The 23,260-nt window shown below is 45.6% G+C and overlaps 1 protein-coding gene across 4 annotated transcripts in view; it reads right to left on the reverse strand.

The window, feature by feature from the left end:
- FANCA (FA complementation group A) overlaps positions 1-23,260 on the reverse strand; it is a 33,065-nt gene that overhangs the window by 6,802 nt on the left and 3,003 nt on the right. For 2 of the 4 annotated variants that reach the window (XM_032701226.1, XM_032701225.1), the window contains exons 1-25: positions 19,439-19,544; positions 17,040-17,106; positions 16,433-16,545; positions 15,494-15,570; positions 14,868-15,009; positions 14,214-14,347; positions 12,748-12,858; positions 12,247-12,342; positions 12,094-12,153; positions 11,276-11,364; positions 10,810-10,870; positions 10,671-10,720; positions 9,529-9,605; positions 7,681-7,785; positions 7,143-7,285; positions 6,570-6,640; positions 5,297-5,396; positions 4,239-4,438; positions 3,999-4,095; positions 3,592-3,768; positions 2,468-2,541; positions 1,786-1,914; positions 1,276-1,342; positions 881-1,044; positions 469-574 (exon numbers count right to left, since the gene is read on the reverse strand). In XM_032701226.1, the coding sequence (XP_032557117.1) occupies positions 469-574; positions 881-1,044; positions 1,276-1,342; positions 1,786-1,914; positions 2,468-2,541; positions 3,592-3,768; positions 3,999-4,095; positions 4,239-4,438; positions 5,297-5,396; positions 6,570-6,640; positions 7,143-7,285; positions 7,681-7,785; positions 9,529-9,605; positions 10,671-10,720; positions 10,810-10,870; positions 11,276-11,364; positions 12,094-12,153; positions 12,247-12,342; positions 12,748-12,858; positions 14,214-14,347; positions 14,868-15,009; positions 15,494-15,570; positions 16,433-16,545; positions 17,040-17,106; positions 19,439-19,499 (2,571 nt within the window). In that variant the 5' untranslated portion in view covers positions 19,500-19,544. Of the gene's footprint in view, positions 1-468; positions 575-880; positions 1,045-1,275; positions 1,343-1,785; positions 1,915-2,467; positions 2,542-3,591; positions 3,769-3,998; positions 4,096-4,238; positions 4,439-5,296; positions 5,397-6,569; positions 6,641-7,142; positions 7,286-7,680; positions 7,786-9,528; positions 9,606-10,670; positions 10,721-10,809; positions 10,871-11,275; positions 11,365-12,093; positions 12,154-12,246; positions 12,343-12,747; positions 12,859-14,213; positions 14,348-14,867; positions 15,010-15,493; positions 15,571-16,432; positions 16,546-17,039; positions 17,195-19,438; positions 19,545-19,917; positions 20,001-20,579; positions 20,696-21,740; positions 21,815-23,260 lie in introns of those variants that run through there. The other 2 variants (XM_032701228.1, XM_032701227.1) reach the window with 2 other exon arrangements.

Genomic DNA, 23,260 nt, shown 5'->3' on the forward strand with positions numbered 1-23,260 from the left:
CCACAACTTGTGCTGCACAGTCCCTGCATCCCCGATCACCACGTGCCTGGGGTGGCAGCAGCAGATGGATTAACAGCCTTGGGATGAACAGACGTTGCTGGCTGTGCCTAATGTGACAGTGCTGGAGAGCCTGGAAAGGCCAGTTGGGATGAATAAATAGAAGTCAGCTCTCTTCAGAGCATAAAGCAGCGTCCTGAGGGACCTGCAAGTCAAGTGACCTTCCCCCAGGAAGCTGCAGGGATGTTTCTGGATGTTTCCTAGAGTATTTTCACAGAAGGATGAGGAGGATCCCACTCTACAGCAAATCAGTTAAAGGCCCTGGCATGACAGAGGGATTGCACAGGGGCTCATGCTCAGCCGCTTCCAGGCCTTCACGGGAACACTGGGCAGTTTGGCTGCACTCGACCTCCTGACCCTTATCTAGAGCATTTACCAACAAAGAATTACTGTTTGGCTTACAATACGTACCAGTTCTGAGTTCACAAAATGAAAAAAGTCTTCACAGTCTAACACTGTTTTCCTTCCTTTCCAACACGTGGTGATCAGAGCAGATGCAGGGAGCCCGACCAGAATCCTTAGGCAAGGAAAAATGAAAAATTGAGGTTACTGTCAAGAAGAGAATCAGCCTCCCCATGAAGATGTGTGGCCTTTGAAATCCAGTCTACTAATAGGGCAACAGATAGCCAAAGACAAGACATGCAAATGAAGTTAAATGAGGTGAGTACCAGGGAATAGGTGTCCCTTGCACAACTGTCACCGTGACATACAGTGTCATCGTCACTTGCTGTGGAATCAGAGGGGAGGACACACCACACACACTGTCCTGCTCTGAGCAGCAGTGTTGGTGGAGTTATTCCCAGCTGCTCAGACCTACACTTGCCTTCTGTGCAGCAGCAGCTCCTGCTGCCTCCACAGCTGCTCTTCCAAAGCAGATCCATGCTTTCTGTCTCTCAGTCTTCCCTGGAGAATCTCGAACAGGAAGTGTCTCTGGGCAGCCGAGCAGCTGAGACGCTTTCGCCTACAGCTCAGCTCCAGCACCAGCTCCTGAACAGAGTGTGGGGGGAAACAGTCAGGGCTACACATCAGCCTGCACTCAAACACTCTTTGTTTCTCTGAAGAAACACGGAGATCAATAAGAAAAACCTGTCTCAATCCCCATCCCACTGCTCACACATGAGAACCAAATGGAGACTCACAAACACCAGGGTGTAAGGGAATACTTTGGTCAAGTTCTAGGATTGAACATCCAGGTAACACATCACAGTCTAAAATCACCTGCAGCCTGCAGAGAATCTCAGGGCTAAGTGACATCTTTGACTGGCCACAGCCACCCACGTCCAGCCTGAAAAGATGAGGTCATCAACCCTGTTAGCCTGGGGGACAGCAGAGTTCAAATATAGTCAGATGCTTCAGATGAACACAGAGCTCAAACATTAATGTGCCTTAAATAAGCTGTAGCTGAGACAGCAGCTCTCCCCTAACCTCCCTCCTCATTTTCCAGCTCCAGCCACCTCCCTCAGGGAATTGGTGCTTGTCTGGCCGAACAAATGTGAGTACAAAGTCAACTTAAAAAAAGACAGCCAGACTAGGGCTTCTCTATGGCTGCAGCCCCAGACCTCTGTCACCTAAAGCAAGATGCTTATGCAAAGACTGGTGAGTCACTCAGGGCCACCTCCCAACTCCCAGCCAGACCAGAAGGGAACGGCTTCCATAGCCCCATGGAAGGGACAAGCTCCCATTCACAGCTTCAAGGTTATTAGCAATGGAAGTCACGATACAGAATACCTCTGTGAGGAATCCAGGAGGGCATTGATAATAACTCCACATGCCTTCTCCAGGTCTCCATCACAGCCACCAGCAGCGGAAGGTGCGGGAAGATACCGTTGACAGATGGCCCAGTAATGGAAATCCTGCCTGAAATGTAAAAAAGGAGGAGATGGGAAATCTATTTGAATGGTGCCCTTTCCTTTACGTAAAAGGAAGCTCACACACCAAGTGTGATGAATGATGTGTGATCAGACAAAAGCAGCACATAAGCACAGACAAGAAGAGTCCTCCAGCAGATCCCACCCATCGCAATGTCAGTCAGCTCTCGCATTCGGAAGTGGGAAGGTTTTGTGCCAAGTTATTTGGAAGGGCTGAACATGCAGGCTATATTGGTGAGCTTCATAGAATCCCAGAATGGTTTGGGTGGGAAGGGACCTTAAAGCTTATCTTGTTCTAGCCCCTGCCATGGGCAGGGACACCTTCCACAGGTTGCTCCAAGCCCTGTCCAACCTGGCCTTCCGTAGGTTAACACACACCCCCCTCATTCCAGCAGTGCTTAGCTCAGGACAAACCACAGCAGGCAACAGGCATTTGTGTCCTCCAGTAGCTGTTTATTTACTTCCTAGTTTTCAGTGCTTTGTCCTAATTTGGGTGGGAGACTCTTGGACTGTTCCCTTTCCAAGAGCCCCTCTGCACTTACCTTTCTGAAGCAGAGAGAATATCCTTTTCAGGGCACACCTCAAGCTCCATCAGCAGCCACTCTCTGAAAGACAGCTGGGAAAAGCAAGAATTTATTAATGGGGGAGAACAGCAAGGCAAGTCACCTGTGCAGAACAGCCACCTGCTTTCCAGCATAAAATGCACCTTCACTTCATCCCCAGACACAGTCCCATTTGGATTGAAAGACATGAAACAGGGGACATCAACCCAAGGAAGTTTTTGTCCTGTTTCTCTTGTAGGAAATCCAAGCTAAAACCCCATTGGCCTTCAAAAATTCACAGAGAGCCCGTAAAGCCTGTCTCACACACACCCACCCCTTTGACATTTCCAACCACACTCATCACCTGCAAGCCCAGATACCAGAACAAACGTGTGTTATTAGAAATAAAGGCTAAAATGAGCAAAGCACCTCAGTCAGACAGGGTGGTGTAAGCATCAAAGGGAGGTTGTAACACAGAGGTATTTCAACCCTGCACTCTGAGCAAGTACAAGGAGTCATTCTAGGAACACCACAAACTCTGCACAAAGACAAACTGGTTTTAGAGGAAGTAGGTTAAAAAAGGAAAGTCTGTCAAATCAGACACACCACAAGGGTGGTACAAAGAGAAGAGCTGAGATGGTGACCTGCTTCCAGCAAGGCAGAGCTAAGCAATCCAAGGTGCACAGGGGGCTCATGGAACATTGATATTTAGACAAAGCACCAAAAAAGCAAAGATTTTCAGTTATTTGTCTCACCATCACTTTACAGAGAGAACAGCAGGGAGCCAAGGTGATGGACACACCTTTGCTCTACAGTTCTGCAGTTTCCTACTGATATGGTATAGCTTACCAAGCTTCCTGCTTTTCCAAGAAGTAGGACACAAGGTTTTACCTCTGGTTTTCTCTATCTACCATATCATTACCATCACAATCCACAAATAACACTGAATATACATCCCAGCCCACATGACTCAGCTGTCAGGCCAACTTTTCAGGCATTTAGCTCTTACTTTAAGGCATTAAGCTCTTACAAGAAGCTTTTGATCACCAATAAGGAAATTGCAGAGGGCAGATCTAAAAAATGAGAATTACAGGGTGAATTTAAGGCACGGAAAAGATTTGTACCTGGAATGCTTTTTCCTTTAAGAGCTCTTGGAAGAGTGCTTGCTTCCACAAACACAGGCTGGCTCTTCTGTAGTTCAGAGAGGGGCAGGACAGGGAGCTCCAGGTTAGGGCAGTTTTGTCCTCCTCACACAGGACCCCTCGAGCTTCCAAGCTCAGCCGAGGCACAAGGTGCTGCAGCTGGAACAAAGACACAACACTCTGCACGTGGTTGTCACAGAAACAGCCACCTCTGGTTGTGTGGAACTGCCAAACCAGCAGATACACTAAGGGGTAAGAGGAGAGGGTACAAAGATGTCGTTTTATATCGTTTTCTTGGTGTAAGTCATATTTGCACAGGGCCCTGCAGCAGGAAATTGGGCTGAGACTGAACTTTCTCATAGAAAATGGCAAAACTTTCACCCTTTTACCTTTTTAATCAGGCCAGGAGGAATCAAGGCACAAAAATCTTCATGAGAACATGATGAGAACTTGCACATCGCATAAGTTGCTGCTGCAGTACAAAACCTGAGAGAGAAAAAGAAGGAATACCATTATCTGGTTAGTTCAATCCCCTCCATATGCTCTGCAAATCCTCCATGGGAGCTTTCCCAGCATCCCAAAAACCCTTCAGCTGGGGAAACAAGGAGGTGGTGGATGTACCATCTCACCTCATGCAGAAGGCAAATGACTCTTCTGTCCTGCATATGAGCAAGCAGGTCCAATACTCAGAGATGGAAAAGGCCTTTTCAGGAACAGGCTGGGAGATCCCAAAACTGGCTTCTACTCCAGGAATTAAAGCTCTCGATTCACTTAAGTGGATCACAAAAGCTGCTAGTCCTAAAATATGAGCATCAGTCAGGGAAGGACCCTGAAAGGCAAAATAAATAAAGAACTAAAGAAATTTCGCTTGTGACTTTGTAACACTTCCTTTATAATATTGTAGCATTTTGTCTCATTGTGACATTTCCATTGTAACACTTTAACATTTCATTTCTAACGTTGTAATACTTCATCTATATCATTGTAACATTCCTTTTGCACCAAAATGGCCTTTCTCATGGAAAAAGCTCTGAATTAATGAAGCAGCAGAATGTTGCTTCTGCCCACTGACCAATTAGTTGAGCAATATTAATCAAGCTGATGAGACACAACCTGCAGCAGAAGTGGAGGTTTCTGTAACACAGCAACTTAAAGCAACTCACTGTAAATTCAGAATCTGGGTTTCTCAAGGCTTTTTATCTTCTCTGACAGCTAGGTTGGTCTATCAGCCTTTTACTTCCACCCTTGCAATATCACAGGGTAGAGAAAATAAACCACACAATTCTTTAATAAGGAAATCATGCACTGCTGAGGCCCAGATTTGGGGGGTTTTATTTTATTTTTAAATTTTTACAAGTGAATTATTTGATGTGGAAGCTTAGGAACAAAGCATTTCACTATTTTTCTTTTGCCTCCTTCCTCAACTTGCCTATTTTAGCTTCTGTTAAAATGTATCTAGAATGCATTTACCTTCCACAGCAGTGTTTCTGTAGGAAAACATTCACCTCACATTCCTGAGAGCAACTCCATACTATTTGACCAAAATGGGATTATTTTTGGAAGCCTGGAGGCCAGTGAAGTCCCTTCACAGTGCAGCCCAGACAGGTCCATGCCCCCCAGCCCAGGAAATGGATTAGGATAGTCCTCAGCACACTATAACCATAGGATTCCTGGTTGGAAGACTGACCTGATGATAAATGAGCTGGCAGAGCCTGGACAGAAGTGCAGGTAAGAGATTCCTGTGTCCACACATCATCTTCACCAACAAGGAGAGGCATGGGCCCTGCCTGCAGAAGGAGAAACCACAGACTTATTTCATTTATCCCCAATGCAGGAAGAGGTGATTAAAAATGCTTAAACATCATGGAGCTGAGCCATCCTTGTCTGTAAATACACCACAATTATCATTCCCTTCAAGGCTCGAAGGAAGGGGCACTTTTGTGGTACCTAAGCAGAGAACCCCTACAGACATGACCCTCACCAGTGTCCTGCCTCACATACTTGATGATATCCCACATACTTGTTGTCATCTCAGAAGGCCAAAGTGGCCTCTGAGGTGACAACAAGGGGAGGAGGAGCTGCCTGGGGCACAGCCTCAGCACAAGGTAAACAGAGGCAGAGCAATAAATGGGATCAAAAACAAAGCAAAAAGAAGTTGGTATCACAAGGTCCTGCTACAAAGCAGAGGAAGGGACTTTTCCACCCAGCTCACAGAAAAACCCATCCTCCAGGAGATCAGGTGGGAATTGGGTTAGAGACGATTTCCTGGGACTCTTGTTTATCACAGTGACTTCCCAGCACAGGTTTTTAGCACTGATTCATCTGCTCCAGGGCAAACCACTGTAAGAGAGGGAAGGATGCTCTGGTTGCCAGAGCACGCTGCCCTCCGGAGAGCAGCCCCAGCTGGGAGCCCAGCCAGCTCCTCAGCACGCTGCTGTTTTCCAACAAAGTGATTTTCCACTGACATGTTGCCCATAATGTTTACAGACTCTGCTACATCATGAAGAACGTGGCTATCAACAGTTCTTCCAGGGGCAGAGCAGTGCTGCCTCTCCCTCCTCAGCCAGGCCAGAAGCAAATGAGTCCCTGCCAGGGGGAAGTAATTCCAGGACAAAAAGTATTTGCTTCATTGCCATCCCCCACCACTGAGTTGCAAACATCTGCATGATCACATCGTGTTTGTGGGGAGTGTTTAAACCTTGTCACAGAGCACAAAACAGAGCAAAGGCCACTTTTCTGCAGGGATCAGTAACAACAGAGGAGAAATATGTTTTATTTACACAAATACTTCAAAGCACATTAATTCTCAAAGTGCAGAAGCTCTGAGTGAAGCAGCCTGCAGCTGCCAGCCTAGCACAGTGGGAATGAGCAGCTAAAGCTCCTCCATGCCCCTGGAAAAGTGTTGGAATTCTGGTGTATCAACCCATTCTGATTTCCCTACTCTTTGACTCACATCTTACCTGTCAGGAGGGTTAAAAGAGGAAGCAGCTATTAGGGTTTGGCAGAATGATGTCAGCAAAAGATCAACAACCTGAAATAAAAAAAAAACAGGAATAAAAACCAGGAATAAACCTGGAATGAAAACCACACTGCTAATTCCTGCTTGTCAGGCTGGATATCTAGACCTGGTTTTCTGCTTTGTGTACATTATGTTTCCTGATATTAAAACAAGGAGACACACTGGTTAATGATATTCACTCCAACTTGTACAGATCCACTGGCACTAAGGATGGAAAATTAAACCCCTAACAGCCCAGGAATGATCCCAGCACACAACAAACACCTAGACAAGGCTGCTGAGGAAAGCCTTGCTCATCCCAGGACTGCTCTGCCAGAACATACCTCTAGATCTTGTCATCCAGCAACTTCCAGGAGGTTAAGACACATGAATATTCTGTGCAAGGCAGGACAAGGCAGACAAAAGGGGAAGTGCATTTCCTGCTCTCCACAGACAAAGCAGCCTTTCACAGCTACCATCCAGATGCATTTTTCCCAGCCCCATTGTTTCTCTCCCCAAGCCAGATGGTACTCACACCCCGATGGCAGGGTTCCAGCCTGGGGGCAGGAATAGAGACTGGGATTGGAGAATTTGAAGGAGCAGCTTCATTCTCATCATTGCTGTCACTCAGGACACTCCGGAGTCTGTCTGAAATCACGGCAATCTGTGCTGGCACATCTGCGGGGAGGCGACAGGGGCAGAGAGGAACCAGGACAGCAGGCATGGAACATTTGCAACCCCCCACAGCAGGAAGAAGAACAAGTGAAATATATACTTTAACACAGGAAAGGGGGCCCAGGTCACCAGGAGAGCCCAGGAGTGGGGCTGCAGAGACTGGTGTGGCACCAAGTGATCCTCACAAAGATGGAGTCCCAAATTTACCAAGAGGAATACATTTGACATTAAAATATATATATTCATAGTTGGAAGGATTATCAGCTCTGAAGGATTTCCAGCTTCAGGTAGCAATGGCAGTAACTCTTGCTGTGGCTTTGGCCAGCATCAGCCACACTTTATTCAGGCAGCTTTTGGAACAGTGAATGAGGGGTAGCTGTAACTTGCCTCCCTCTTACCTTCCCACTGAGTCTGGTCCACAACCAGTGTCCTGAGCTCAGCCAGCTCAGCCTTCAGCTGCTCAACAGGCTCTTTGGAAAGGCTGGGCTCTGCTTTGGACTCATCTGGACAAGGAAGAGAGGAAATACATTCAGCAAACTCTGTGTGCACTTTCTGTAAAAGCAGAATTTACTTTTCCTGAAGCTCTAACAAAACCCCAAACTGTCAATCTGCCACACACACAGCTTTGTTTTTACATTCAGGGTGTGCTATTTAATTAATAATTGATGGGTTTATGCCTGGTTGCAGAGAGGAATTCAGTTTTTAAAGACAAGAGCCAAAAAAAGTTCTGTTTTCAGAGTTTTCTTCCTACTTCCTTTAGCTCTCCCCTCACAGAAACATTTGCTGTCCTCAAAAGACTGGAATCAGACTAAAAATGCAGAGACAGATATTATAGCATGGATACATCATCAGCTTCTCCTCAATTCAACACCATGCACTTGTCCAGATGCTACATGTTACTCTGTTCTTTTTGTTTAAAAGAAGGAATAAAAGGAAATTCCTTTAACCACTAGAAAGAGATGCCACCAGCAACTGCCACAGCCCCAAAACCCACCCAGAGTTCGTTAGACAGGAACAACTTCTTGTAGGAGAGCCAGGAATAAATCACACAGAACAGCAAATAACAAAGGTTGTTACTGATTGTAAACATGCTGTAAAATAAGGTGTTAGGAGACCACTGAGTCATCTGTGTGAGAGTGAGCACTGAGAAACAGGGTTTGGGGCTGCCCAGTGCTCAATCCTGCCCTAAATCCAGGCTCTGTGCAGAGCCCAGGGACAGAGCAGGGAGTAGGGGATGGACGGGAGTAGGGAGCAGGGGACAGGAGGGGACACGGCTCAGGCTGAGCAGGAGGCTGGCACTCGGCTCGGGCTGTGCCACTAGAGGTCAGTGGAACTCCGGGAGCCCTGCAGAGCCTGCCGGGATGCTGCGGATCCCCTGCTGGATCCCCAGCCCGGCCCGCAGGGACCTCATCCCACCCGGTTGCCAGGCCAACCTCGGCAGCCAGCCTGCTGCACATCTGCCGCGCCCGGGGACGGGCTGTCACGCCTCTCCAGCCACAGCATCTCCACAGAGCCTCAAAGGCCCCGAGCAGGAGGCGGCTATAGATTTATCTTCATAGTCAGAGTATGAACCTGTAACTTATCCCCACTACGCTCTGGGAACAATCTCTGCTCACCAGCCTGACCTTTTCATTTCATATAAAACATTTGAAGATGTGTAAGAAACACCCACTGGCTGACAGAGACAGCAGAGCTCACTAAATACCCATTACACTGACCCAGCAATGGGACCCAAAAATCATCGGGACCCTCCCACAAAAACCCCTATAAAACCAGGAGCTGCAATCCTTTCCCAGCCCCTCCTGTTCCCCCAGATGTCCCTAATCCTCTCTTAAAAGGGGATGCCAGGAGCTCAGACAGCACCAGTGCCATTGCACAAGGGATCAACACAGCAGGTTCCCAGCAAAGCAGGTTTCGCCTGGGCTGAGCAGCTCAGGCTGCAAACGCTGATTCATGGAGAGGTCTCAGAGGTGGAATTCAGCCAGCTCAGGCTCAGGCATCATCTGCAGCCTCAGCACAGCACAGAGCTCCCAGGGACTGCAAAACTCCCACCTAAGCAGGGCTGGCAGAGAAAGTCATTACAGGAGTAACTATTTAACACCTCGACACAACATAAAGAACTTACAGTTATTTACGTGTGGATTAAAGACCTATCCAGCCCCAAATGTCTGAGAATTTTCAATTCAGAGGGCATCAGTGGAAAAATTAACCTTTCAAACTGATCCATAAGTAAATGTATTTTTTACCTTGTAACATCTTCTCTTTCATAGCATGACAGGCTTGCAGGTATGAGGAGTACAAGTTTGAGGGTATTTTATCAGCTCTGTAATTATATATAAAAAAAGAATATATTTATTATCCTGCATAACCATACACTGCAGTTTTATTAAATATAAGTACAAACAACAGCTCTGCTATGAAATGTAATTAGAGGGGCTCTGAAGCATAAAGAGCATCTGAAGCATTTTTTAATCATCTGACATGAGGGGCAGAGATTTCTATCCAAGGCTTTCACAGCAAGTATTGCACACACATAACACACACAAAACCAATACTACATATATTATTAATTCATGCTTTAATGCCTATTTCATATCTAGTAGGTGCCTAACATCTGAGACTGTGAGCTGTGAGATGCAGCATTCACACATGTAAAACATGAACGTGATGAGCCCAAGGTGTGACCTCTCCTTGCTGGGCAGGCACTCGGTGCTAAAAACATGTCCCACAAGGCTCCCTGGAAGTCAGCTGCTTCTCTTACAACCTTAATTTCACAAAATGATCCAGTCTTTAATTTTAGAGCCAGACTGGAATGACAAGGCAGGACCAAGCACTTCATTTGCAGGCAGTGTTGCAAACATTTTTCCTTCATGAGAGGTTACAGAGGAACTGCTGGATGTAAAATAAAGCTGCTTCTGCAATGCAGAAAAGCACTTTTAAACATGCATGCAGGGCAAGCTGGAGCCCTGAAAGGGGCTGTGTCCTCCTGGAGCACCATCCTGGTGTCCCTTGAGCACTAACAGAGATTTAAGTTTCATCTTCCACTCCTCCTACATCCTCTCCCAAAGAAGCTTTCACAGGGGGGCTCATATTCCTGGGGAAATTTTATATTCATCTATATCCTCCAAAATTTGCATAAGAATATACCTGGCCCGGAGCCAGAGGGACTCCTAGATAATGATTTCACAGTGGCCACAGGACTAATGACAGACCTGAAGACTACAAAGACAAGCTCCCCCATCCACAACCTGCAAGCCACAAACCTGGGCCACAAAGCCCTGCCAAGGTTGGTTGTAACCAAGGTGTCAAAGCCTCTGATAATCTGACATCAAGTGTCCTGAAAAGAAAGCCCATCAGCACAGAAAATGACGCTGGGAAGTCTCAATACCTCTTCAGAGAGTCTATAAAAGCCATGCATGCATCTGGGGTTTTAGGGAGCTGCAACAGAGAAAGACAGGTTAGGGGCAAATTACCTGTGTACAAACACACAGCTCATGGGAGGAGCAAAAAAAGAGCCAAATACTCACCACACGTGGTCTAAGCAAGGCAGGAAGGAACCAGGAGGTGTAATATGGTCGCCTGAAAATACTGAGAAAATAAACAGAGCAAAGTATTAACAATGCCAGAGGTCCAAAGTGCCATCTCCTCACATCAGGAATTAATTCAGCTCCTGCAAATATGAAATATTCATGGCAATGTGAATAACCACAGACAGAGCACGTTCAGGTTAGCAATAACTATTAATTTCTTTAATTTTGCTTTTTATTATGACAATTCTGGACTTCTCTAGCATGGGTGCATATGCCTTTTCTCTCTCCCCACAGATATCCTTATTAAGATGACTCCTGAGGAAGTGGGAAGAACTTTCCCAAACCTCCTTTGCTCACATCCTCAATTTTTCTTGTGTCCTTATTTTGATTTGCATTCAGCTATTATTATTACTGTTATTATTATAATACCTAAATCCAGGTAGAGTTGAAAAGCACATAGTACCTGGCTTCTATCACAGATGTTGGGATCTTCCTTGTATTTTCAAATATCTGAAGAGCCTTTTCAACATCACGGAGTGCCTGGCCCTGGGGCTGCCAGAGAGAATGAGAGAAAGATGTGAGAAATCAAGGGTGGTGATAAACTTCCCTTTTCTGTTCTGCATTTGGATTATTGTGGTTCTATTTCAGTTGCACATGTGGAATCAAGACGCACCATCTCCACTTTCAGTCCGTGCCTACAGGCAGAGGGACTGACATCCCGGGTTTCTCTTGTTTGAGCCATAACACACCTCAAACTGCAACAAGTTTCTCAACTGACAAACAGATCAGACTTGGAAAAATTAAATTAAATCTTCACTTATGACTGTCAGTTCATCACAGGACTGGGGTTCTTGCAGTATATTCAACCACCCTGTCTCTAGCCTGTATTTAATGTACTGACTGTGTAAGTGAGGCCTCTTAGTCTGACCAAAATGTTTACTTATAGATTACTGTTGTTACCCAAAATTTATCATGAACCACAGTGTGAAGCTGCAGACAGTAGATTCCATCTCCAAATCTCCTTTGAATATTCACACTTTGGTACAGCACCACAAAGATGATGGCTCTACTGAAAAGAATCAAGATACCCACAAAATATTACTCCAGTTTTCATGAAATCTGGGGAGATCCTGTATTTATGGCCACTAACCCCTCTGGCTTAAAGCTGGAGATCTGGCAGTATGCTCCAACTCGGAATGGCAGGGAGGTTGGTAACCTAAGTGCTTTTCCAAAGGAAAAGGAACATGGCTGATGAGAAAAGTGGCAGCAGAGCAGCAGTACCTGCACAGCTTCATCAGTGGAAGACAGGTCTTCATAGAGCCCCATGTCCTCTATGGCCACCTGTGTGAAGTTACAGAGATGCAGGTGGTCACATACAGCAGGGATTGACAGATCCAGAAGGAATTCTTCTCAAAAGAGACAATTTTCACTGACCTTGAGGTCAGACAGTCGGGTTTTAGCCAAAGTGATGTATTCCAAGAGCAGGGACCGGTGTTTCGTTGGCACAAAAGGTGGGTACATTATATGGACCTGAAATGGGAAAACCACAACCAGATTTGCCATTTTTACAGGAAATCAGTGTAAAATTCTGACTAATGTTTACAGTCACGTCAAATATTCCCTAAAGAAGGCATTATTGCTTGGTTTAGGATAAACCATTTTCATGGCAACTGACACATACTTTTTCCCAACAACAGCAAACAAACAAAATCACTGAAGTGCTTCAACTTAATTCCATTAAAGGAATTCTCCCAGTCAAAAAATAAAAGAATCTTGTCCTTCCTTATTTCAGGAAGAAAAGGGTTTGAATAATGTATCAGAAGTAATGGAATTCCTATAACAACATTAATAATGAGCTGAGCCTACTCAAAGGCACAAAGATGGTCACTTTGGGGCAGTTCTGCATCTGAAAACCACCTGTCAGCACTTTCTCACCTTCAGGTATGGGGCAGCTTCAAAGGGCACCAGCTCTGACAGGAACTCGAAGAGGAAGACCAGAGCTTTCTTACTGCTCCCATGGTGGCCACCAGCACTCCCAAAAGAAGCCTGAAACAGGGAAAAATGACAAAAGAGCCTTTCAGCATGGAGAGAATCCTCATCCCGGTGCTGCCATAACAGCACACAAATCCCAGACATCCCACTTCCATCAGGGGAAACTTTCTAGAGAAAAGACTCCAGAGAATATTTACAGAATCCCAGAATGGTTTGGGTTGGAAGGCACCTTAAAGCCCATCTCGCTTCAACACCCTGCCACAGGCAGGGGCACCTTCCATTAGACCAGGTTGCTCCAAGTCCCGTCCAGCCTGCCCTTGGACACTTCTAGGGATGAAGCAGCCACAGCTTCTCTGGGCAACCTGTGCCAGGGCCTCACCAACCTCACAGCCAAGAATTCCTTCCCAATATCCCATCTAACCCTGCTCTGGCAGTGGGAAGCCATCGCCCCTTTTCCTGTCCCTTCAGGCCCTTGTCCAAAGTCCCTCTCCAGCTCTTCTGGAGCCCCTTTAGGCACTGGAAGGGGCTCTAAGGTCTCCCCAGAGCCTCCTCTTCCCCAGACTGAACACCACCAGCTCTCCCAGCCTGGCTCCAGAGCAGAGGAGCTCCAGCTCTCAGAGCACAGACTCACAGAAGCCTCTGCAGAAGTTTGCTGCCATGAGAACACTCAGAGTTAAACAAGACAACACCAAGATGCACCAAAGGATTGAGATTCGTGATGGAAACACAAATCTGCAGGTTTCTACACAGGTTTATCTGGGCATTCTAAGGAAAATAACCAGTCTGAGACTACACAGAACACAACCAGTTTACCTTTTGATACCTCCTGAACACTCTATCAGCCAAAGCTGAGCTTGGATTTGCAAACTCATACAAAGGAATTTCCAGGTTGAATTTACGTGGAGATTTGCATCCCTAAAATACCAACCTATTTACAATTAAAAGCAACAACCAATTATCTCTAAGGTCACACACAGCAATTACAGCTGCATGCAAACCTCCAGGAAACAGGAATGCTTCCTCTGCCACAGCCCACCACTTATGCAATAACAACAGTGCTGGTTATCAAGATACTGAAATATATCCAAGATGATGATTATAACAGGAATTACATGTCTGCATTCCTGGGAAATAACTAAGACAGGTAAGGTGAACTTAAAAGATGAAAGGAGAGAAGACTGGGGAAAGCCAAATAAATTTATTCTTTGCAGACACAAAGGCAGTAATAAATATTCAATCATTCCTAATATCAATACAATCACTCATTATCCTTTCTCTTTTTTTCCCATCTTTCTCCTGACTATCCTATCTGGAAAAAGGCTTTCTCCATGCAGCAAAACATTCCTTATGCACAGGTTTCCTCACACAACTAAAAGAAAGCTCACCAGTCAGGCCTCATTTAGTCTTACCTTAAACCACTCAGAGTAAGGCATGAAGACAGCAGGGCCCTCCAGAGCAGCCTGACGAGCGATCAGGAATGCGGTGATCATATTTTCCATGTCATAATTCCCAAAGGCCTTTAGCAGGAGATGGCTCAGTAGATCTAGGAACATAAAACAATAACCTCACACTTTGCTTTTGACAATGGTGCTGTAATTTTCTACAGTAAATGAAGACAAATGTCTGTGATGAAACATAAGGCAGGACGTGTATTGCAGCCTGGGGAACCTTTGGGATCTGATTTAATTTTTTCATGCACTTTCAACAGTCAAACACTCTTAAGATTTCCTGAAGAAATTGCAGGAAGTCCAGCACTGGGATAATCAGTAAGGAACTCTCACAAACAAGCTCTGCTAGTAAAGGTGAGCTAGAACTAAGCTTCAGTAATCACTACACCAATTAATAATGAAGGTAACTATCAAATAACCATTGGAGCTGTACACAAAGTTTCAGAAGTTGCAGACATGAGGCCTGGCATTCTTATCACTGCTGACATGGAATGTCTGAGTGGAAAAGCAGATGTTCTGCTGTTCTTTTCCATGCAGGAATCCCAGACAGCACCCATGGATGTCTGCTCTGCTCCTCATCTGAGCAGCACAGGCACTTCTTAGCTTGGCACATACCCTTGAAGAGCTGCTCAGCTTCGGCCTGACACACCACCAGTGTGGAAACACAGGACAGGACGTGCTGCCAGTTCACCTCGTGGGTCTCCAAGACTTGCTGCAGCTGGGAGATGGATTCCTTTGCACTGAATGCCACCAACAGCTGGAAGAGTGATGGCAGTTCCTGTTAGCTGGGACACATAGTCACACAAAAGAGGGAGATACAGACAAGACTGACTTTTCTGTGTAAGAAAAGGTGACACAGGCAAGTGGCTTTACTGGGACTTTCTCAAGCTATCCTGCAGCTTTTGCATCAGCCTCCCAGGCCCAGAGATCAGCCTGGCTTGGAACCAGCACTGGCTACAATAAACAGTAATATTCCAATTCTCTCAGAACTCATGTTATGTTCTGTAACAGTGACAATTCACATCTCCAATCAGCATCTTCATTCTCATTAAGAGCTTTGCATAAACAAAAATCCCTGTAGTTCTTTGCCTTCATGCTTCTTCCTGCCCACAGTTTCTGGTAGCTGGCTTGGATCCTGGGACTGGAACACTGCAGTGATTTTCAACAATCTCATTTCAGGTATTTCAGTGAATATAAACCCAACATAATAAAGTTCTCTTTGTGACACCAGGCAGACGTACTTTTCGATACAGGGTAGTGAGCAGGGAAGAAGTTCTGGTAAAGCTCCATTCTTTCTGCATCTGGATGGCATCAGACACTACACCCAGAAAAAGAAAACTTCAGCAACAGGTTTTAAAACACACTCAAAATGCAATAGTTGACCACACAAGGTTTCCCTTTGGCAGCCAAACACATTAAAAACTGCCCACTCTCTCTCCCATTTGTTTTTGGAACAGACTGTGGTACGAGGACTGTGCCATTCCACTATGGCACTGCCACCCCAGAGCTGTTTTTGTGATCACACATGCGTAGGCTGACATGGCACATGCACAGAGAATCAGCAAGGAATAAGCTTTTCCCTCATTAACCTCTCTCATCTGGAAGCCAGCAATGACACAGCTCTCCCACACAACAGACAAGCAGCTCCAGATCACAGCTCACAGGGGTTTTATCGGAGATTTTATAGCTCAGACATACTTCTTCCTAAAAACATCAAGCTTCACAGTTACTGATCAGGGATTAGAATCTTCCTGCCTTACTCCCTCATTCACCAAAACACTCATGTCTTGTGTGTAAACCCAGCACGTGGGGCTATCCTGGTTTATACCCAAGCTCTGTCTGGAGCACCCCATCACCCACTGAGCTTCTCCTTTGCCCAAAACTGTTCCCAGAAGCCAGAGCTCTCTCATGGCTGCTATTAGATATTATTCCAAATATCTGTGCACGAGCCCTTGGCTGAAGCTCTGTTTGAATTTTTCTCCTGATCTATGACCCTCTAAAAGCCCAGATGACTTTTTTTGTCTGATCTGGCACTCTGATTATGTGGACTCTGAGAAGGAGCTGGGGAGCCAGCCAGCTTTTCTGGCTCTGGGTCCTCCAGGCTGGACCCCACACAGCAAGGCCTGGGTGGGATGGAGCTCCAGACACACCTGGAGACATCTCTCCCCACCCACTCCTACCTTTCAGCACTGGGTTGTAGGTGAGAACCTCAGTCAGGGTGTGTCTGAAGAACTGCCGCATGGAATCCGGGTGAGCCACACTTCCATAAACAGACACACTGAACACATTCAGCCTGCAAAGGACAAGGAAATACCAGAAACAATGTCAGGAAGTATGATCAGCCAGGTACTGATTAAATAGCATCAACCAGGTACTGATTAAATATGACCTATGAGTTGCTGATTAAATATGATCAACCAGCACAGGACTGAAGGTGACATGTACAAAGCAGTTAAACAAAACAGGCCTGGAAGCACGAACTGGAGGTGATGGCACCTTCCAGGAGCAGTGAGAGCACTTGCTGGAGAATTTTCTGCATGCCAAGAGGGGGCTCCAAGGTTGGTTCCAGCCGTGCCAGAACCCCCTTTCCAACCTGGCCCTTATCTTTTCACAAGCACTTTCATCTGCACATATTTTATCAGAGAAGAATACCAAAGAAAAGTAGCACTGGGAGGGGTGGGGTATGTGTAAACAAGTAAAAACCAGCCCAACCATTCTCCCTACTTCAGTAACAAGTGTAACAGTGAATAAAAACCTACTCCTGACACTATTTGGAGCATTTCTTACCAGAACCTCACAGCTTGCAACGTGGAAACATCTTTCTGCTTCTCTTTACCAACAGCATCGAGCACCCCTGTTCCCCAAAATGCACAAAAACACAATGAGAAATAGAAATGGAAGGAACTGTGACAGTAAACACCACACAGGAACTAATAGGAATGAGCAATTTGTGCACCTTTTCAAAGGTGACCCTGTTAGGGAAATGTGCAGAAGCCATTTAGCAGTGTTAAATTCTCACCAAATTCTTTCCAAAGCGACCCAGAGACTCAGAAATTATTACCACTGACCTTGAACCAATTTAAAACATTTACCAGAACGTGCTAACAATGAAGCTGTCTAAAAATGCACATAAGTCTAAAAAATGCACATAATTTCCAAACCCAAACCTAACAGTGTGAGTGTGAGCACTGTGAAGCTGCAGGAAAGGGAAGCTTGTCTGGAGGCAGGGATTTGCACAAGCTGAATTAACCAGCCTGGGAACCCTGGTCCAAACAAAGAGCAGGCTGGGGGAGGGCCACGCGTTTGTAATGTTGCATTTGCTGAACAGAAATTCCTTTAAAAGCCAGATCTGCCCCAAAATGACTGGTGGAGATCAAACAGGTTGGCAGCTTGCGCAGCACCGTTGTCTTGACGATCAGCCCACACCACTCAGAGCCCACAGACTGGGAGACCCTTTGCTTTGCAGCCTGCTGAAGCAGCACTTCTGCTCCTTGTGCCATCCTGCCTTGAAAACCCTCCTCGTTGAGCAGCTAAAGGAGCCTGGTTTGTTTATAAAAATAATTGAGAGAAGAGAAAAACCCTTAAAAGACAATTTACTGAGCAGGGGCAGAGAACCAGAGAGAACCAGACGTGCCTCACATGCCATTACAGCCCTGGGGCTGGGAGGTAACACTCTCCTCTCCCGCTGAGGAATACTTTAAGGTTAAGTAGGGGAGAATAAAGAAAAGGAGATAAACTCAGCTTATCTTCAGGCACAGCAGTTCAACACAGTCAGATCATCACTGTGAAGCACAGCCCTCCCATGCTACTCCAGCCTGTACTTCTCCTCCTCTGAAGGTCTTCAGTAATAGGGAATGCTTCTACATAAAAAATCCCAATGTTCTCCAAAGATTAATGAAGTAAAACCCCTCAAAGGTGACCCAAAAGTATAGACTAATAAAATATCTTGCATAAAACTCATGTAATACATTTTGCAGGCACACAGACCGCGAGTGTGGCAGTGCAGGCTGCGCAAACGGGAAGGTCAAATGAAGAGCAGGATGCAGCCTCCTGTCTGCCTGCCAACAGTCTGCTCCTCCTCCTCCAAAATCCCTACTCTCTGTTGAGAAGGGTTGGTTTTCAACTGTTAAGGGGCCACCTGAGATAGGATTCATACGTATTAAATAATAAAGCACTTCTCTTGCAGCTTTCCCTTTTTAGAAGCACTCACAAGGTCTGTGAGGATCCTCTGTTTACAGACAGCTCTCCCTGAGAGACCTGGAGCAAGGGATGGAGCTGGTAGTGCCCACAGGGAATGGCACAGGATGGAGGGGACAGACCTAGTGGTGTGTACTGGGTTTGGGTCACCTTCCAGCAGAGGAAAAGCAGCAGTCTCTGCAGCAGCACTGAGCAGGAAACGTGCCAGCAAGGAAAGTGGTGGAGCACTGTCACCAAGGAGACAGGGGAGTGACAGCAGCCATGCAGTCAGGTGACACTACCAGGGGTGTGAGGGGTGTAAGGAAGGCGACAACAGCAGGTACAGCATCTCCCCGTGAAGATCAGCTGTGACACAAGACAAAAATAAACCCCATGTGTGTTTAGTCTTCCTGCATCAGGATTTGCATGTAAATCAGGCGCTGCTACGCTTGAGCCCGCAGCAGTCAGGGTAGCTCAGGCCAAGGCAGGCACGTTTTCAGTTCATGAAGGCTGTTTAAAGACTACACACAAACATTAGATGTCTTTGCCCAGCATAAAAAATAGGTTCTGCAAAAGATTAGTCTGAAGCCCAAATGGTGAGTCAGCAAAATCACTTATAATACTGTGAATTCAAAGTTGAATTCACTAAGCAGAAAAAAATAAATCTAAGCAGCAAACCGATTCTGGTCTAACCCCTGTGTTCCACCTGCTTCCAAGCAAACCAGTTAAAAATCAGGAAATCAGGTCAGGTATCTATCTGATGTCACAGCTGAGAGCATCAAAACAAAGTGGCATAAAAGGCAAGAAATTATCTGCAGTGTCTGGAGACATTTTAAAGAGCAAAGGGAAAAGCAGAGGCAAATAAAATCAGTAGTATAAATATTATGCACAACAGCACAGGCAAAGCAGCCAGGCAAAGGATTTCTCCTTAGGGATTTAGCAGCGAACAAGGAACAGAAGTCTTAGAAACAGCAGTGGCTGCATAAAGCCAGGATCACAGTAGTACTTACATGCCAGCATTCTCTGCAAGACAGCATGGCAGATCTGTTCAAAATCGACAAATTGAGGCATTTAGAGTTTCAAAGAGCTGCAGTTCTATGTAGAAAAGGTAAATTGACTCCAAGAAAGAGTTTTATCCCTCTTAAAGCTTCACTTTATCCTCAGGCTCTGCAGTAGAACAGGTAAAATAGACAGAGGGGCAGCATTCCCCATTCTTACCAGCATTCCATGCCTCACATTCAAATGGAAAAAACAGAGCAATCAAGGTGAAAGGAAGTTTAAAAATCCCTTGCTGTGCCATCTTGGAGCAGTGCTCCATACAAACAGCCTCTGTTCTGGCTTCACCATTTGCCCCACTCCAGCACTCGGACCACCACCCTTTCCTTGCTGCTCCAAGCTCTGTTTTATTTCCACTCAGCAAGACCCAGAGGTTTATAATGGAATTACTTTTTAAAAGCACTGTTTGTAACCAGGTTTATTTTGTTCTTACATAGGGAACCTTCTGGAACTCCACCTTCCTCCCCAGCTCCGAAGCTTGCTCAAAGCCATTCTGAAGGAACACGACGGCAAAGTCTGCAAATCAAGAAAGAATTGGTGTTTCAGCAGCCCCCTTGCACACAGATCACCTGCTCTTTCCCCTCCCACCTGTCCAAACAGTGTCTGAAAAGCCTCATTCACCACTTAGCAGGAATAATTTATTGTCTTGGAGTAAAATTACTCCCAGGAAAAAGGATCCAGAAATTAAAGGATTGTAAAGACTAAAGAATTCACAGGTGACCACTCCAGGACTCAGAGGGGCTGGAGGAGATTTTTTCCTAAATAAAATTAGAAAATAAATAATAGGAAATGACAGGGGGAGAATGGAACTCTCAAATATTTGTGGTCCAAGATCTCTCTGACACTTTGCATGTGTGTCATACAGTGTATCAGCCCTTGCCACACACACTTCCCAACTACATTTTTTTATGTTACTGTAACTCCAAGGGATGGAAAAATTCAAACCAATTATTTTTTTAAGGGGAAAAAATTGCTGAATTTGCCAAATATATAAAAAATATACTCCTCTCACTGACACAAGGTAAGAAAACACAAAGTGAGGCTTGTGTTTTTACACCTCCAAGGTTTTGCCCCGCGCACAGATGAGGGACTTGCCTGAGAGAAGGTGCTGTGCCAGCTCCGTGTCCCCAGAGGGGACGTTCCCAGCCTGCTGGCAGAGCCCACAGAGGCCACTACACAGCCACTCCACCACTGCAGGGCCTGCTGGACTCCTGTAACACACAAAACCACCTTTAGTTCAGTCCCTCCTGCTTCCTTGTTGTCTCCACCACCATCCTCTGGGCTCAGGGAAGAGCCACCTGCACACTTTGCCCTAAATTTCATTTATTTAATTTGGACCAGCACATCTGCTTTACAAACAGTTGATTTTTATATTATTTGCTTTACAAAAATATTCTACAACACACACGCAAAGGCAAAAACGCAAGTTACATTGTGCATCTAGGTATTTCCTTATGTCTGATATGAAAGGGTTTCCACTGAGAAAGCTCTGCTAGAAGAATTTCAGTTCCAATTTCTAAGATACTTGGATTAAAATGCTTTTAAAAAGGAATTCAGGCCTTAATCTGTGTCTTTGGTTCCCTTAAATGTGAAGCACAGTGGGCACTGAAGGCTTTCATCACGAACGACTAAACCAGTATCAAAAGCCTAAAAGACTATTGCAATGTTTCTTTGACACCATAAGGAAACAACTTAAACTTCACAAAGGATAATTCTGCATGTACTGTTTATATACATATATACACACTCTTTTTAGCCCTGTATCATGGAATCACGGAATGGTTTGGGTTGGAAGAGACCTGAGAGACCATCCAATTCCACCCCCTGCCAGGAACACCTTCCACTAGACCAGTTTGCTCCAAGCCCCATCCAACCTGGCCTACACTTGTGGGGGGTGGGGGGGATGGGAAATTAAAAAGAAAATTCTTAGACTAACTACTCTCTGAAGATTAACTCTGCCAGATCAAAAATGTAAGGTTTTGTGAAGATGGAAGCACTCAACTTCTGTAGAGCAAGACTTCTTCTCAAGTCCAGCAGCTCATTTGGTGGACATCAACAAGGCACTGCATCTAAACTGGGCTAATCATCCCAGAGTAACCTCTCAAACCCACAGTAACTTCTTAATCCTGCTAATCTGATCCCTTGCCAGCACTTGACTATATCCTGGGTCCAGAATACTCATGACTAGTCCCTGATTATATTTCAATAGGCTTTAAGAGATTAAATACATCTGCAAAGCCACAAAGCTCTGCTCACCTCTCCAGCAGGTCTGCCAGTCCAGCGATGTCACCACTGTGCAGGTGCCACACGACTTCCAGCATTGGAGGCTCCTAAAGAGATGTTACCATTAGGTCACAGGTTACATTTAGCTGATGCAAATGATATATAAAAAATAAAGCTGAATTCTGTTTATTCAAACTATCCAGAAGTTGCTAAAATTTAAACCTGATACCCCAGGAAATGCCCAATGAGGAAAGATTACATTTGGTTTTTCCCTTCCTACAGATTTTGGATGGTTTACAGTTGTAGATGCATCAGTTTAAATTTTCATGGACAAGTAATTTATATATCCATATTTTTCCCCCAGAATAATGCAGATTCTGCACATTCAAAGGAGTAGTGGATATTCCAGGAAACAGGTAACAGAGCTGAGTTTCAGATCTTGTTAATTCAGATCCAGATCCAGATTACAGAATTGTCTTTTAGTCTATTAACTATTTATTAGTCTCTATGGAACGAGTTTGCTGCTCTCAAATCTATATCTCAATATAGACTGGGATTGTAGGAGACTACGGGAAGCAACACTGAAATCATCCAGACAGAGAGGCCAATGGACCGAGGGGAAAAATGAACAACCTTTGTCAAAAATCTGCACCAGACATCGCTCCTATGTGGATCAAATTGCTGCCCTGCAACATCCCTTCCAGCTCCTGCCTGGGACAGCATGTCCAAGAGAGTCCTGAGCCAGCAAAACACCACTGCAGGGTGCACCTGGCAGGGAAAAAGTGCAGCAGCAGCTTCTACTCATTCCAGACAGAACCCAAACCTTCCCACCTTGGGAAGGAAGAGGCATTTGGGAACCTTGGGCACAGGGGAAAAGCCAAAGCCCTGGGAGCTTTCTGCAGCTACCTCATACTCTGACCCCAAACTCGCCCACATACTTTGTCTTCACAACCTAATTCTTACTGTAACATCCTCAGTTACAGGGCAGCACTTATCTCCCACTTATCCCATGTCTGCCCCAGGACCAGAAGATCTTAATCAGCCTGTGAAACACACAGGGTCTATTTTCAGCCCAGGAGCAGATATGTGAGACCAGAGCATGGCCCTTTATCCAGGCAGATCAGCCTCTTCCTCCTTTCCCATCAGAACAGGGAGGAATCAGAACTGCCCTATTCAGAAAAAGCCCTGAACTCCCCTCACAACATCACTTGTCTTCACAAAACAAACCCAAATGAAATCAAGACATCCCATTTGTGAGGCAACACAACCTGTTATCTGCTATCTCTTTCTCTGTGACCTCACTTTGGCTTATCACCATTCCCAGATAAGCTGGGTGGAGAACCACGACTGCAAAGACAGAAGGACTATTGTTGGCAAAGCACGTGAAGGACTTTGGGACTGGGTCACCCCACAGCCAGCTGGGAGCTTCTGCACTGGACCTGGAGAGCTCCCCACACCAGCTTTTGATCACCAAAGTGCTTCCAACACTCCTTTGAGGCAGTTTCTAATAACTCACCTAATTCCAAACCTCAACTGAGTCCTGTGAAAAAGCA

This window comes from Chiroxiphia lanceolata, chromosome 13, assembly GCF_009829145.1.
Source record: "Chiroxiphia lanceolata isolate bChiLan1 chromosome 13, bChiLan1.pri, whole genome shotgun sequence".
Taxonomy (NCBI): Eukaryota; Metazoa; Chordata; class Aves; order Passeriformes; family Pipridae; genus Chiroxiphia; species Chiroxiphia lanceolata.